We start from the raw sequence: 17,701 nt of genomic DNA on the forward strand, positions 1-17,701 counted from the left end.
TAGAATATGAGACAGATAATCTGTGAAAAAAAATCAAGCTCCTCTGGCTACTCCCAGTGGTCCTATTGCCATTTGCAGAAACTCCATCGCTCCCGGTAAAAAATAACCAATCAGAGCTGCGGTCCGTAACTTTGTTTGTGTTCAAAATGTAGAAAAATGTATATAATAAGCGAGTACACCATGAATCCATTTTCCAAACCGTGTTTTTGGCTTGTACTGAATCACTAGGGTGCACCTATAATAAGTGTTTATATTCTGACTATTTTAGATTGCTTCGGGGATACCGCGGCGAAGTAACCAGTAGCTTTGTGATTCTTCATAGACATAAACAGAGAGAAGTAGTTCCGACTACGATGTTCTTCCGCAAGACGCAAGCAGTTCTGTTTATTAACCGCTAGAGCGTCAAAAGTTCCCTACCACAGCTTTAAGGCCCCTATCGAAGCATCCTGGGCCTCCATAACACCTCAGCAGTGCCACAGGCTGATTGCCTCCATGCCACGCCGCATTGAAGCAGTAATTTCTGCAAAAGGATTCCCGACCAAGTATTGAGTGCATAACTGAACATAATTATTTGAAGGTTGACTTTTTTTGTATTAAAAACACTTTTTTTTTATTGGTCGGATTAAATATGCTAATTTTTTGAGCATTTTGGGTTTTCATGAACTGTATGCCAAAATCATCAGTATTAAAACAATAAAAGACCTGAAATATTTCAGTTGGTGTGCAATGAATCTAAAATATATGAAAGTTTAATTTTTATCATTACATTATGGAAAATAATGAACTTTATCACAATATGCTAATTTTTTGATAAGGACCTGTATATTGTAAGGAAAGTGGTCTTGAAGAAACACACCACCATATACAAACTTTAGCAATAAATAAATAATTATTTAACCAGAACACTGTGGGATCTGCATTTGCAGTAATCAGTCCCTGTAACATTCAATGTTATTGAACCACTTTTTGTGAAGTATGAATAAAGGGGGATAAATTAAAGTGATTGCAGGATCCTTTAGTTAAATTTATAATATGTATAAAATGTATTTTATAAAAAGACCATATATATTTTTGAACCCTGCTTTAAAGGTTAACAGTTAAAGTTTACAATTGTGATATGCAATGTCATAACATTTTGATCTGAACAAAAGAATTACATCTGCTTAATATCAATGAAAAATAAAGTGCTAACAGGATTCTTAAAGAAAACAAAACAATTGTAAAACAATAAAATAAATACAGATGTTGAACCTTTCCACTTGGATTTCACAGGTTTTTCAGTTTGTATATATGTTTGGCATGGAATCGCAGAAACTGCAATGCGAGCACTGCACCAATTGCACAAAACACCTCTAAAATGAGAGAAAGCTGCAGCCGTGGGTTGACCTTCCCACCTATGGCTGCGCTCCGCACAAGCCTCTTCACATGGTTTGCGGCAAGTGGTCGGAACCAAGGTGGTGCCAGTGTCACAGCCCCACAGTGGACGTTACCACAAAAGCCCAAATGACGGCACACTTCAGCTTTGTACACCGAAACTTGAACTTGGACAATTCTTTCACCCTCCATTACTAGCAGTGCACTACATTAACGCTAACATTTGTGGCATGCTCTAATGCTAGTATTCCCTGTAACTTCAGAGATGAAGACTGCCATATAGTGGTCGGGAAATAAACTCAAAACGAAACAACTGCCTGATCTTTTTTTATTCATTTATTTTTTAAAACATTGATATTACGTTTTTGAGAATCGATACAGTATCGCCAAATTAAATGTTGTGATTGTGACATTTTCTTACAACCCTACTGGACGATATATCACAACCACTAAGGTGAGGAAAGAGCTTGAAAGGCTAAATAAAAATAAGTCTGCTGGACCAGATGGCATTTGTCCTTGGCATCTGCTAAAGGCATCTGCTAGCCAGCTGTGTGGAGTACTTCAGCATCTCTTTAACTTAAGTTTGAAACTTTAGAGAGTTTCATTGCAATGGAAAACATCTTGTCTGGTTCTAGTGCCTAAGAATAGACATCCTATGGCACTAAATGACTTCAGACACCCGGGTCGGTGTTGAGAATGCAGAAGGACTATTGTTTTTTTAGGTAGACCTAACACTACAGTACATGTGTTGTCTTTGATTTTTACAGTGCATTTAATACCATCCAGCCAAGACTGTGGAAGGCAAAACTGGAAGATACACAGGTGGATGATTCCTTAGTCACTTGGATCCATGATTATCTGACGGGCAGGCCTCAGTTTGTGTGATTACAGGGATGTGTGTCTGAACTTCTGATAAGTAACATCAGGGCACCTCAGGGTACTGTTCTATCTCATTTCCTGTTTACAATTTACACTGCAGACTTTAGAGACAGTTCTGAGTTATATCGCCTACAAAAATTATTGGATGACAGTTATAGTAAGCTGTGTAGAGAAACGGCAGGAGGAGGAGTACAGAGATCTTATTGACCGTTTCGTGAAGTGGTGTGAGGAAAATCGCTTGCAGGTAATGTGGCAAAAACTGAAGAAATTGTGGTAGATTTCAGAAGGAATAATACTCCACCCTCTCCAGTCTGTATTAGGGGGATTAAAAAGAAGGGAAGGGCCTGAGTCGTTCAGGTCTCTGAGGAAGTTCAGGTCTCTCAATGTGTGCAACAGGATGCTCAAGTTGTTCTATCAGAATGTTGTTGCGAGTACTATCTTCTTTGCTGTGGCATGCTGGGGTGCGAGAATCAAAGCTAAGGATGCCAACAGACTAAATACACACATTGAAAAGGCTGAGTCTGTTGAGTAGTTTGGTACTCTGGCAAAGTTGCTGGCAATTATGGACAATTTGTAATGACGCGGAAGCGGCGTTAGAATCCATGTGCAGTTTAATAACATCCACAGCAGACATATCCAAACAGTAGGCAGAGAATCGTAATCGTAGAAGGCAGAGAATCATACACAGATAGGCAGTCCAATCCAAACAACAAGACAGTGGGCAAATCCAAAAGCAGAAACGAGGAAACCAGGCAAAGATCATACACAATAAGGCAAACTATGGCAATGGGAAAAACGCTCGGTAAGGCAGACAGGCTGGCAATACTTCGCAACTATATATTGCACAAACAGGAAGTACAGGTGAAGCAGAGGGAGTGGAACACAGTCAGTACTCGGGAGAGGGCTCCCTCTGCTGGCGTGGCGTTACAGAACCCCCCCCCCCCACGAGCGCCTCCTGGCACTCTACGAGGACGTCCTCGTGGTCGCGGTGCTGGACGATCGGGTCTGGCTCGATGAAATTCCTGAATGAACGAGGGATCCAGTATGTCTTCGGCGGCCACCCAAGATCTCTCCTCTGGACCGTATCCCTCCCAGTCCACCAAGTATTGAAGCTGACCCCCTCTTCGTCTGGAGTCCAACAACTCCTTTACCGAATAAGCCGGAGTTCCATCAATGTCCAGCGGTGGAGGTGGCTCTCGGTGCTCGACGTTGGGGTCAGTATTCAGGTGGAATGGTTTCAGGAGGGAAACATGGAAGGAGGGAGAGATACAGTAGTTAACAGGCAGCTCCAGTTCATAAGTGACCGCATTAATCTATCTCATGATTTTAAATGGGCCTACATACCGTGGGCTGAGTTTCTTGCTGGGCAGCCGCAACTTGAGGTCCCGAGTGGAGAGCCAGACCCTTTGTCCCGGTTGATGGGGGATGTGAACGACGTCTTCGATTGGCCTGAATTTCCTGACTCCTGATGGCCCTTTGCAGATGTACTTGAGCACTGTCCAATACCCTGTCACTCCGACGAATCCAGTCATCAACTGCAGGTACTAGTGACGGTTCTCCAGACCACGGGAACATGGGGGGTTGGTATCCTAGCACACACTGGAACGGAGTAAGGCCTGTGGATGAATGTCTTAATGAGTTTTGAGCGTACTCTGCCCATGGAAGGAACTCTGACCACCGATGCTGCTCACGTCCACAGTAGAATCTAAGGTATCTGCCGATCTCCTGATTCAATCTCTTCACTTGTCCGTTCGATTGAGGGTGGTAACCTGAAGTTAAACTGACATTGATCTTGGACTGATCCACTTACACACCTTGATGGTTGACATTGTAGCCCAGAAAAGAGGTTCTTGATACATGGAATTCACATTTCTCTGCCTTGACATAGAGTTGATTTTCTAATAGCCTGGTAAGTACTGTTCTGACATGACCCTTGTGTTCCTCCTCAGACTTGGAGTAGATCAGGATATCGTCAATGTAGACAATCACAAAATTGTTCAAGAGGTCCCTGACAATTTCATTCATAAAGGACTGAAATACCGCAGGTGCATTGGCTAGACCATACGGCATTACGTGGTACTCATAGTGCCCTCTAGTGGTCAGAAATGTAGTCTTCCATTCGTCACCTGCCCTGATCCTATTGAGGTTATAGGCACTTCTCAAATCTAGTTTGGTGTAAATCTTGGCTTCCCTAAGTTGTTCAAGTGCTGCAGGAACAAGGGGCAGTGGATAACGGAACTTGACAGTAATATTGTTCAAACCTCTATAATCGATGCAGGGGCGTAGACCTCCATCCTTTTTCTCAACGAAGAAGAATCCTGCTGCAGCCGGGGAAGTGGATGGACGGATAAATCCAGAACTGAGAGCTTCCTCAACATATGTGTCCATAGCCTGACTTTCCGGAAGTGACAGTGGATAGATCTTACTCTTGGGTGGCATGGCATTGGGTAGTAATTCTATGGCACAATCCCAAGGACAATGAGGTGGTAATTGAGTGGCCTTGGTTTTGCTGAAGACTTCCTGAAGATCCTGATAATGGGATGGAATGGTGACAGGCCTACACTCTGGACTTTTGACGCTGGTAGTGAGACAAGGCTTAGAAAGGACATTATTCAGACATGTGGAAAAACAGAATTGTGACCAACGTTTGATCTCACCACTCTGCCAGGAGATGGATGATTTCATGGCATGGTTAGTCGATGACATAGAATGTAATAGTCTCCTGGTGAAATAGGCCTATCTGCATCTTCACAGGTTGTGTTTGTTGGGTGATACCGCTTCCAATGGGTTTGTTGTTCACGGCTTTTACCTCAATAGGTGGGTCACATGGTAGGACGGGGATGTGATATGTATTAGCAAGATCCCGATGAATGAGGTTTAGTGCTGAGCCAGAGTCAATCAGCACTGAGAATTCAAACAAGTTGTTTCCAGTAGTTATCTTGACCATGGTAGTGAGTTTTTTAACATTGTGCTTGGAAACACTCACCCGGCCGTTATCATTGTAGTCCCTCCGGGCTTTGAGTGGACACATTGCGTTGCGATGGGCTGCACTACTGCAGTAAAAACATAATCTCTGAGTGACTCTTCTTGATCTCTCTTCGGATGACAGCCTGGTAATTCCTAGTTGCAAAGGTTCAGAGTTGGCATGATCACTGACAAGACATGTTTCAGATATCTGTGTAGCTAGAGAGATAGGCATGACATTCATAGACTTGGATTGAGGACGGTGAGTGCGGATGAGGTTATCGATCCTGATAGCCAATGTGACATAATCAGAAAAGGAATAGTCCTCACCTTTGCAAGCGAGCTCTGCCTGTAGCTCCAGACTTAAACTGCGACGAAACATGGCCTTAAGTGCAACGTCGTTCCATCCACTCTGAGCAGCAATTGTTCTGAATTCGATGGTCAGCGGCCGATTTGTGGCCTTGAGTGAGTTGCATTAGCTGAGTGGAAACATCCTTGCCCCCTGCTGGGTATTCAAACACATCTCTGAGTTGTTTAATGAAATATTGATAAGATGTTTGTAACATACGGTTGGTTTCCCAAACTGCTGCGGCCCACTCGATCGCTTTGCCCGTTAGCAATGACATGAGGAACGCACACTTCTTCTCATCAGAGTCAATGCTCTCCTCTTGATACATGAAAAAGATCTCAACTTGCCGAATGAAACCTTTACATTGTTCTGCTGAACCGTTGAATTTATCAGGAAGAGCAAAATGTACCTTTATGGGCTTGGGTGGTGGCAGCGATCGCAGATACTGCGTGAGATAGTCGTTAGCAACTTGAGCTTTAGCCAGTTGGTCGCAGTACTCCATGAGAACGTTGTTCTGATAAGCCAACGCGGCCTGTAGATCTGTTATTTCTTCTGGATTCTTCGGTGGCGAAGTGTTATGTAATGACGCGGAAGCGGCTTTAGAATCCATGTGTAGTTTAATAACATCCACAGCAGACATATCCAAACAGTAGGCAGAGAATCGTAATCGTAGAAGGCAGAGAATCATACACAGATAGGCAGTCCAATCCAAACAACAAGACAGTGGGCAAATCCAAAAGCAGAAACGAGGAAACCAGGCAAAGATCTTACACAATAAGGCAAACTATGTCAATGGGAAAAACGCCATAAAAGGCAGACAGGCTGGCAATACTTTCTCAACGTGATAGTGGTTGCGGCCATGCTTATATATTGCACAAACAGGAAGTACAGGTGAAGCAGAGGGAGCGGAACACAGTCAGTACTCGGGAGAGGGCTCCCTCTGCTGGGGTGGCGTTACACAATTATGCTCTTTCTTTCATAAAACCCTGGATAAACTTAAGAGTAGATTTAGCAAAAGGCTTATTCAGCCTTGTTTCTTGAAGGAATTATATTGGAAATCATTCATGCCTAGTGCTATTAGAATTTATAACTTATATATATAACTTATCTAAGACATAACTGTGTTAGTTAAAGGATATTGTAGATACATGTATTCTAAGTGTCCCTTTGGGGATTAATAAAGTATATCTAATCTAATCTAACACATACACAATAAGTGCATTGCATCATAATTTAAAATGTATGTATATAATAGTTAAATATGCCTATATATAGTTAAGTGACACCATCAATTATACAATACATGTAAATAAATTAGTGGTGGGCCATTATTGGCGTTAACGTGCTGCGTTATTGTGAGACTCTTATCGGGCGATAAAAAAAAAAATATCGACGTTAATCTATTCTCAAAGTTGGGTTGGGAGCTGGGTCTATACTAAGCAAGCTATGATGACTTTCACCTTGATATTTTATATAACCGACTGCTGGGGCCAGCCTAAAAAGATGCTCAGGACAGTTGATGGGCCACTGCTGTGCATCGTCACGAAAGCTTATTATATGTTTTTCACGTGTTATTAAGCCTTACAGCTTGTCGATTTAAACAGTAAAACATCCAAAAACAAGATGCTGAAAAGCTGGCTACTCCTTTTATATATATATATATATATATATATATATATATATATATATATATATATATATATATATATATATATATAGTATTATTATTATTATTATTATTAATATATATTTGTTTTTATTACAGTTGCAGATCCATAATTTTTTGCACAAGTTAAACTTGTATGTAAATATGTAACAGTTTAAAAGTAAATCCATATTGTTCTTAAAGGTGCCATATGCAAAAATTGAGGTAAAAATATCCATAACATGACCTACACGCATCAAAAGAATGAGAAGAAATAAGGGCGATGATGTCATTAAAAAAATGTCAAGTTATAGTGCTGCAGAGATATAAACCTGCATTAGCATTACTAGCCCCGGCCCGACAGGTGTCGTAATACCAGTTTCGGCCATGGGAGGCGGTATGCGGGCAACATAACCACCAGCCAACCTACAATACACTAATAACTCGCACGACTTGTGGGCGTGTACTTGAACCTGATGTCAATCATGTGGAAAGTACAGCCCACTAGTTCATTTCAGTTCATGGAAGATAGCGTCACCCGCTACAGGGAAACAACCGCGCTCGGAAAGACAAATCAAGAGTAAACATTGGCACTGCTTTTAATCACTGGAGACAAATGATAGACCTGAAAGAAATGAGGTTCGACTCCGATCTTGCAACATTTCTTTTGGATTGGTAAGTTAGATGCTGTTAGTATTTCGCTAGAAGTTTGTTTTATATGTTTGTGTATTTGTTTTCAGGAAGTTATAACATAGAAATGTATCGAAGGCTGTTCGATAAACATGCTAATGTTAGCGTTGGCTAACCGTAGCTGCGTTTGATAATTAGCTAGCTATAACTTAACGTTACCCATTTTATTATATAGGGCTGTGCATGTCTTTACTCATGTACATCTCATCAGTAAAGACGCTCCTGTAATTAGAAGTATATCTCCAGCACGTGTGTTCAGATCAGGGCTGCCAGGTTTTCACAACAAATCCTGCCCAGTTGCTTCTCAAAACTAGACCAATCCCGCTTCCAGAAGGTTCCCCGATAAAACATTGCTTCCCGGGGTTAAAATATACGTTTTTTAGCAGGGTTGCCTTGGTATAATTCGCATTTTAGGGGCTAAAGATCACGTTATTGGTATTGGGGTCGCTGCGACCCGCAGACATGAAAAACAACCACCACAGACTTGGCAACACTGGGTGGCATTTACTACACAGAGCCGTAATTCACTGACAATCTACACAAAATCGATGTTAAAATCGCAGCCGATTCTTTGTCGATTTTGAAAGCGATTTTGTGTTAGTTGTCAGTAGACTACGGCTCTGTGTAGTAACTGCCACTCCACCTGAACCAGTGTTGCCAAGTCTGCGATTGTTTTTCATGTCCGCGGTTTGAAGCAATCACAATACCAAAAACGTAATATTTAGCCCCTAAAATGCTAATTTTACCAGGGAAACCCTTCCCAAAAATGTATATTTTAACCCCGGGAAGCAATTTTTATCGGGGAACCTCCCGGAAACGCGATTGGGCTAGTTTTGGACTAGTTTTAAGAAGCAACTGGGCAGGATTTGTTGTGAAAACCTGGCAACCCTGATCTGAACGCACATGCTGGAGATATACTTCTAATTACAGGAGCGTCTTTACTGGTGAGAGTTGCATGAAAATCGCATGCGATTTTTTGCACAGCCCTATTATTATATCATAACTAACCTGCTCTGTCTAGTCTGTTGGTCTATGTGTCCTCTTTGCTTCATGGTTTTTCTGTGCGTGAAAAAATTAATGTGTGGCGTGAAAGCGTGTGAAAAGTCAATTGCGTGTGTCTCACGGTGAATGCTTGAGAGTTGGCACATTAGTTTCCAAGCAGAATAAAGGACAGGTTGATTATTGCTGTTAAGCGTTTATATTAATCTATGATGTGTCCCCGTTTACGTACAGGGACATAAAAAATTAATTTAAAAGTGATACGTGGACCAAGGTGTCTGAGATTGTTCATTTTAAGTAAAGGATCCTAATATTTCGTCCACAGCAATATTTAATGAGGTTAACTTATAACTCCTTGTGGTAAGTCTGCACGAGATCAACAAGCTTGTTTGCTTTGCGGCCGCTTTAAATACAAAATAAGCATTTGATCTACGTTAGAGCGTCTGAGCGCTCACAAATCTTTCTGCAGCGTCGTGAGCAGAGCGGCAAGAGCGATTTTTGATGCTCTACACGCCGGCGGTGTGAACACACAGTTAGGCTTCAGCTATGGCTGTAGTGTTGTTGTGAAAGTAGGGGCAGAGCATAGAGACTATGCCGTTTCTCGTTTGTTACTCTAGAGTAGACCAATTCACTTTATTGAGGCATACTGCCCCCATCTGTTATGGAATGTGGAGTATGACTTGATTTTTTTGCCAAACATTACAGATGGCTCTTTAAGTCAAGTCATCTTTATTTATATAGCGATTTAAACAAAATGCATTGCGTCAAAGCAACTGAACAACATTCATTAGGAAAACAGGGTGTCAATAATGCTAAATGATAGTTAAAAGCAGTTCATCATTGAATTCAGTGATGTCATCTCTGTTCAGTTTAAATAGTGTTTGTGCATTTATTTGCAATCAAGTCAATGATATTGCTGTAGATGAAGTGACCCCAACTAAGCAAGCCAGAGGTGACAGCGGCAAGGAACCGAAACCCCATCGGTGACAGAATGGAGAAAAAACCTTGGGAGAAACCAGGCTCAGTTGGGGGGCCAGTTTTCCTCTGACCAGACGAAACCAGTAGTTCTGGGAGTATCTGGGACTCTAGTTGTCCTGGTCTCCGCTGTCTTTCTGGGCAGTAGAGGTCCTTTCTAGGTGCTGATCCACCATCTGGTCTGGATACAGACTGGATCTGGTGGCTATGGTGACCTCGGAATAAGAGAGAAACAGACTAATATTAGCGTTGATGCCATTCTTTTAATGATGTAGCAAGTACATTGGGTGTTATGGGAAGTGTTCCCGGTTCCGTTTTATCTAATTAATGCAGCCTAAAAATCCTTTAATAGATTTAGATATTAAAAGCATATTAGTATGTTATGCATAAGCCAGGTTAAACTGCAAGAGTGTGTCTGCCTCCCGAACAATGTTAGATAGGTCATTCCAGAGTTTAGATGCCAAATAAGAAAAGGAGTTTTGAGAACATAGCGGACGTAGAGGATTATAATGTAAAAGGAGCTCATTCAAAAACTGAGGTGATAAACCATTCAGGGCTTTATAAGTAATAAGCAATATTTTAAAATCTATACGATGTTTGATAGGGAGCCAGTGCAGCGTTGACAGGACCGGGCTAATATGGTCATACTTCCTGGTTCTAGTAAGAACTCTTGCTGCTGCATTTTGGACTAGCTGTAGTTTGTTTACTAAGCGTGCAGAACAACCACCCAATAAAGCATTACACTAATCTAACCTTGAGGTCATAAACGCATGGATTAACATTTCTGCATTTGACATTGAGAGCATAGGCCGTAATTTAGATATATTTTTGAGATGGAAAAATGCAGTTATACAAATGCTAGAAACGTGGCTTTCTAAGGAAAGATTGCGATCAAATATAGAGCTGAGTATCATCAGCATAACAGTGAAAGCTAACACCAGGGCTTGAAAATGAAAAGAAAGTTCAATCGGTTCACTCCGAGCAGAATCAATATTTTAACGTTTCTGTTCCTGCGTTCTTCTGAATTATTACCGCTCCGAAACCAGGTCAGGTAGAAATTATACCGGTTAATAACGTTATTTTTAAAAAACAATATTATGTGTCTATAATTTGCCTACTAATAATGTAACGCGGATAAAAGATTGCGTTTTGAAAGTAAAAAAATTAAATAAAAAAGTTAACGCATTTCATTTTATTAGCCCTATTACTTTACGAAGTAATGAAGGCTAAAATGCCTGTAGTCTAAAGCAAAATTTTTACAAACATTTCTTTTAGTTTCTCTAGGCTAAAAACATCAATCAAAAATTTAAGCTGAAGCTGATGCCTGCATCTCTCATCCAGCATGAATCCAAATGTTTCCATGTTCTCGACCTATCTGGATTCTAAAATATTATTTATTATATAGTGTTTGTACTTTTATCTACATAAAACAGTACTTTATCAGCACAGTGAGGCGCGGTCATTCTGAACCCAACATGTTGTACAACAGAGCAGTCTAACTTTTTATTTTTTTTCTTTAACTCTATTTTATTTTGTTAATGTACAGGCTTTAATAAAGCAAAATTATGTTGTGGCAGCACGATGGTCATACCAAAGCTGATTGGTTATATAGAAGCAAGACATTATTCAAAGCTGTCAGCTTTTGCAAAATAATTTAAACTGTAAAGCTTTTGCAAAATAAAGAAAACTTCTCTCTGCAGTTTTGTTTTCCTTTGCGAAACTTTAGAACATGTCACAATGAACCGTAATTTAGCACACTTTTTCTTTTGTTTCGTTAATCGGTCAATGTGATTTAAGTGAAATATATTTAGTGTATATGCCTATATTCCTTTTTAGGCAAGCCTATAGGGGTTAATTTTTCAGTTTTCTCCATTTACAGAATTGCTGCAGGTGTGTGATCTGTTGAATTCATGTCACATATCCTCAGATAAACTCTTAAGTGCAGTGCATTGCCATTGCAATTTACCTATGATGAGTTCACAGCTGAGCGGACATTTCACTCATTGGCTTCAGCGTAAAATTAGCATTTGCCTACTTCTGGAATTCATGATACATTGACAGCAAATTTAAGCAATATTAAAAGGAACGATAACATAATTATTAACCGGTTAATGGCCATTTAAAATTTTTGATTCTGTTCGGAACTATAAAATTACATTTAGTTTCTGTTTCTGGTTTTGTTCCTGTCGAAATTTCATTAGTTTCCAGTTTTCGTTTTCATTCCTTGAACCGGTTCAGAGCCCTGGTTAACACCATGTTTCCTGATAATATCTCCCAAGGGTAACATGTAAAGCGTGAAGAGTAGCAGCCCTAGTACTGAGCCTTGAGGTACTCCATACTGCACTTGTGATCGATATGATACATCTTCATTCATTGCCACGAATTGATGGCGGACATATAAGTATGATTTAAACCATGCTAATGCACTTACTTTAATACCAACAAAGTGTTCAAGTCTATGCAAAAGAATGCTGTGGTTAATTTTGTCAAACGCAGCACTAAGATCCAATAGAACTAATAGAGAGATACACTCACAATCAGATGATAAGAGCAGATCATTTATAACTCTAAGGAGAGCAGTCTTGGTACTATGATACGGTCTAAATCCTGAGTGAAAGGGGGACATTTCCCCCATCTTCCTCTATATACACAATGTCTGTAGTCTTTATTATGTCAAACTTTGATATTGTTCCTCGCTGTTTATATGAATAATTTAATTAGTTTTTTTTGTCTATTTATGTTTGTGTAAACACAGGTTCATCAGTATTACAGCTTTTTCCCTGAGGACAAGGTTCCTTATGTCAACAGCATTGGTGAAAAGCATCGGATCAAGCAACTCCTTCAACAACTGCCACCGCATGACAATGAGGTCTGTTATAACATCATGGCTCAAAGTTTTTAATACAAAAATGGATAACTACAGCTAGACATGGGCCGGTATGAGATTATGATGGTATGATAAACTTAAGCAAAAATATCACAGTATCACAGTATTGTTACAGCTCTGAAATGTGTTATTTTTAAATGACTGGGTAAAATAATAATAATAATAATTGACCTGGACACAAAATATTTAGTTTTTGAGCAACATACAGAACATTAGAAACAGTACAATTAGTTTATTTTTTCTTTGATTTGTTTCCTAAAAAGAAAAAGTTCAAGACTGACATCTTTATTTAACCTAAATCTGTAATTACAGTTATTTAATTTCAGTTATATAATTCATATACCACACATCATTTATATAATTTCATATAATTTAGTTATGTAATAATAATCATTTGATTGAATAATAACTCAATTTGATGCAAAAACAGAATGTTCTGACAAGCTTTGTGAAATTATACCTCGTAAACTTTTCAGTAGACAGCTCCACTCAGAAATACATTCATATAAACCCCCAAATCAATATTGAGGATTTTCTTCCAATAGTTTGTGCATCATGAACAGTGAGTGATCTGCTTTCTACAGTATTTTTTCTGTGCGTCTGTCTTCAACATCTCTGGCCTGTGTTAATGGGCGTTAATAGACTTAATAGACACATAAATGACATTGTGCAAGTCTAGAACAGAGAGTTGCAATAAGGCAAAAAACTGCCAATTGCAGATCGTGTAAAGGCCAAAGTATTTTTCTGCCGTCTGCGCACCGTCGGCATTATTATTATCGTCATCAAGAGGGCTCGTGAACAGCTGCACTGTGTACCTGTGCTACTGTGCATGTAAGCTCATCCATCCATGCTCATCAGCAGTTGAGCATACTTTTGAAAGCTGTGCGGATGCGGCTGTGCACGAGATGGAAAGGAATGCTGAATGAGAAGTGTACCCGGGCCTTAAGTTTAGACATCCTACACACACGTGACTGACCGCTCGCTCGCAACAACAGGAGGAGTGGTCAGTGTTACTCTCTGCACTGCACTCAGCCTGAGGTATCCCTACTCTTTCAATCATTGAGGAGACATGGAAAACAGTGCATACTGCAGGAAAGGTGTAATGGAAAATATAAGTGGTTTTGAAACCATGACATTTTCAAATCACAGTATACCTTGAATCGGCCCATGCCTAACTACAGCAGATATCTAAACACTAAAGTTGGTTCAGTCCTAGACCCAGTTATGTGTTTTGATATCATCTTGAACTTAACTTGTCTCTATGCATTTTAACACTAGACCAGAGCTCTTCAGTCCTGCTCCTGGAGACCCACTGTCCTGCAGAGTTTAGCACCAGCCTTAATAAAACATGCCTTAACCAACAAATCATGCTCTTCAGCTTTAGAACATGTTGAAACTACCCTTAGCAGGTGGGTCTCCAAGGCCAGGGTTAAAGACCTATGCACTAGAATTATGGTATGATAAATTATTTCAGACCCTGCAATAAATCATGGCAACAGGATATGGTATTCCTTGTTTTTTCTTTTTTTTTCTTTCTTTCAAGAAATGAAAATATAGGGTACACAGGGCTGAACATGCGCATTAGACTTTATTCTCCTTCTCCTTTAAACCTGTAAAATTACATCAGCACTGTCCTTAACAACCGCTTGGACTATGCATGTGGAAATTTGTTAGATTCTTGACAAAAACATGTCAAGAAAATTCTACACTACTTTGATCTATTATTTATTTATTAATTTTGTAGATTTATATAGCAGTTTAATGCGTCAAATAGAACTACTGACTATATATTGAGACAAATGTCTTTAAGTTTTGTTGAAGGTAATTAAATTGCCAGTTTTTCAGAAGGAAGAATGTGTAAATATTAGGGATGCAATAAGACAGTTCAGTCTAGTGGTTTTCATGGTTTTGTGACAGAGCCCTGATACTCTCCTCATGTCATTGTTTTCATGTGAGCGCGCGGCTTCCAGACTGCTCGAGCCGTGCACTCTTGTCTGCGTGTCCTGTTTCATGTTGGAGCGTGGTGTTCGGATCCCGGCACTCATGTCTTGCTGAGTTTCGGTTTCGTGTCGGGGACTGAACACTCGCGCTCCATGTTCTGTTTTATTGTGGTAATGTGCGGTCTCTAAGTGTTGTCTTGTATTAAGCCCGCCGCCCCCAACACGCGCATCACGCACTGTGCGTAGGGCACCAAGTGCTGAGGGGGCACCAAAAATAGCCTAATGATTTTTTTTTTTTTTTTTTTAATGCCGGTATCATTTCATTCGCCTATAGAAATATTAGGCACATTTTAGCCATGTATATGTAACAAAAAAGGGGGAACAAAAAATATATTTAATAATTGCTCTAGTCTAGTCCGGTCTAGTCTAGAAAGTATGGGAAATGTGCTGCATGTGCATTAATGTTAGCATCAGCAAACTATGTTATTTACTTACAATGTAAAGACGTGTTTCCGCGCGTCTGGAGGTCTCGCGGCACGGTAGACGCGAATTCTCCTCATTCGCGCATCTATTTACAAGATTCTGAGTTATGAAAAGGACCATTGCAAGCTGATAGCAACCGGCTTTTGTGGTGGAAAATTGGCAGAAATACCCCCACCTTGCGCAGCTGTAGCCTACCTGAGTGTCCTGGGACATCAGTGCGGTCGGAGCGCGTCTTCTTCAACATCTGGACATATAGGCCTAGTCAATAAAAAACGCTCTCCTCTGGACCCCGAAAATTTTGCCATGAAACTTCATGCCAATAAATAAGAAATATTGCTGACTTGAGTGTTTCCAGCTCTCTCTTTACGTTCGTTCGTTTATTGACGTTGAAAAAGGAAACGTCTTTTTTTTAGACATGGAAAATCGATTTTACAATCGATTCAATGAACACTTATGTCTTAAAAATCCAAAATGATTTTTTCACAAAAGTGACAGCCCTAGTACTTATTGATGATAATTTAATTTATTCAAAGTAACATTGAATTTGCAAAAAAAAAAAAAAAAAAAAAAGTTTGGATTATTTTGATATTTTCTTTTTTATTTTGCTGTTGACTGTTTACAAAGTCAGCAAAGCTGTGAAGATTTTCTTTCTCTTTTTAGTGTTCTTAGGTTTTATACTGTGATGCTGCTTTTGTGTGTTATTGGTATTGAGTTATGTTTGGTAATAAAAAGTTAAACTTGCAAAAACAAACGTTTTTTTTTTCTTTCTCGGGGTCGGGGTGGGGGGCATCATAAAGGAATTATGCTTAGGGCACCAAAATGGCTAGCAGGGGCACTGCTTGTATTGTTTGCACACAGCTCGAGTTATCAGCTGTGTGCTTTCTTGTTCTATTTTGTCTTGTGCTGTCGCACGCAACTTTGTTTTACTGGCTGCGTGCTGTCTTGTGTGAATACGCGGTTTATGAGCTTGCTCGTTAGCTGTGTGTTTGTGTCCAATTCAAGCACATGGCTTGCGACTGGTTTGCTGGCCATGTGCTTGTGTTTTTGTTTTGTGTGAGCACATAGCTTTTGTCTTAGTTCCTATGTGCCATGTGCTCTCGTCAATTGTCTTGACCCCACCCATCTTGTTACCTGATTATTGATTTCATTTTCCCCACAGGTGTTCCCTCATTACCCTCCTCATTAGCTCCCTATTTATTGTCCTTGTGTTTACAGTCTGGTTGCTAGTTCGTCTTGAATATTTGTCTGTGTATATTGTTCCTTGCCTTGCCTTGCCAGTCAAGTTTGTCTGTTTTCCCCTATGGGGTAGTTTTTGTTTGTTTGTTTTATTTTTAGTGCTATTAAAGAGCCCTTCTCTCTGCATCATCGAGTCCTCGCCTCATCCCTCTACCCAAACCCTGACACCATGTACAAACTGGGGAACACATAAATTCCTAAATTTTGAAAATAAACATACACGTGAAGTTAGTAAACATAAATTGACCATTTCAAATAAAGATACTTGTACTTCAGTACTTAATTCAGCTTAGCAGTACTCCAGTATAGTATCCTTCATTCAGATTAAGTGCAATTTCACTTAGGTCAGCTATCTATTCCTGTATTTTGAGGTTCTTCTGTATAAAGATAAGCCTGTCGACATTCTCTGCAGCAAGGTGAGAGCATTTTGCACTTACACTATCCCTGGCAGTGGAGAAAATTCTCTCATTCGCAACAGAGTGTTTTTTGGTGGACTTTTACCTTTTTTTACTATTACCTTCTCTGCTATCCAGCCTTCAGACAGTGATCTTGCTGGGTGATGGCACCACAGATTTGCAGTAATATTGGAAGTGTTTCCGTTTGCGTAACAGCATAAATGGCTGCCCACTGCTCCGGGTGTGTGCTCACAGTGTGTGTGTGTGTGTTCACTGCTCTGTGTGTGTGCATTTCGGATGGGTTAAAAGCAGAGCACAAATTCTGAGTATGGGTCACCATACTTGGCTGAATGTCACGTCACTTTCACTTTTTTTTTCACTTTTGAGTAGGCAACACGTGTAAAACAATGCTTGCAGACAATCATTTTTCGTTTACAGTTTTTTCTACCTCTGCATTATACTCAACGTCAAAACCGAAATGTCTGCACACCATGGATTTAAAAACGCCGACGCTTCCTCCTACTGTTGCCTCCATACGCTGCTCGACATGTTAAAGTGTGGAATGATGGTTCAGCGCCCCCTAACTTTTGAGCATTGAATATTTACTCGTGGGGAGCAGTTTCCTCATCTCAGCTCGTATAATACAGGCACACACAAACAGTTAATTTGGACAGAAATAAAACACCCATAAATTATTTAAGTGTAAAACTGCTATACACAACCACATATTGAACCGTGGATGTCGTACGGAACGGTACAATATTATATTGAGAATTGTGACATTCCTAGTAAATATATGGTATTTGGGGTAAAAACTTGGGTGTGACTGCTGTCTGAAGCACATGAACATGACATTAACACTGGACAGGCGACAGCCTGTAATGT

General features: G+C 40.1%; 1 protein-coding gene across 3 annotated transcripts in view; it reads left to right on the forward strand.

The window, feature by feature from the left end:
* The window catches only part of prickle2a (prickle homolog 2a), a 107,603-nt gene that overhangs the window by 71,976 nt on the left and 17,926 nt on the right, over window positions 1-17,701 (forward strand). For all 3 annotated transcript variants that reach the window (XM_052562898.1, XM_052562900.1, XM_052562899.1), the window contains exon 3: window positions 12,631-12,744. In XM_052562898.1, coding sequence (XP_052418858.1) covers window positions 12,631-12,744 — 114 coding nt within the window. The remainder of the gene's footprint in view (window positions 1-12,630; window positions 12,745-17,701) is intronic.

This window comes from Carassius gibelio, chromosome B8 (genome assembly GCF_023724105.1).
Source record: "Carassius gibelio isolate Cgi1373 ecotype wild population from Czech Republic chromosome B8, carGib1.2-hapl.c, whole genome shotgun sequence".
Classification (NCBI taxonomy): domain Eukaryota; kingdom Metazoa; phylum Chordata; class Actinopteri; order Cypriniformes; family Cyprinidae; genus Carassius; species Carassius gibelio.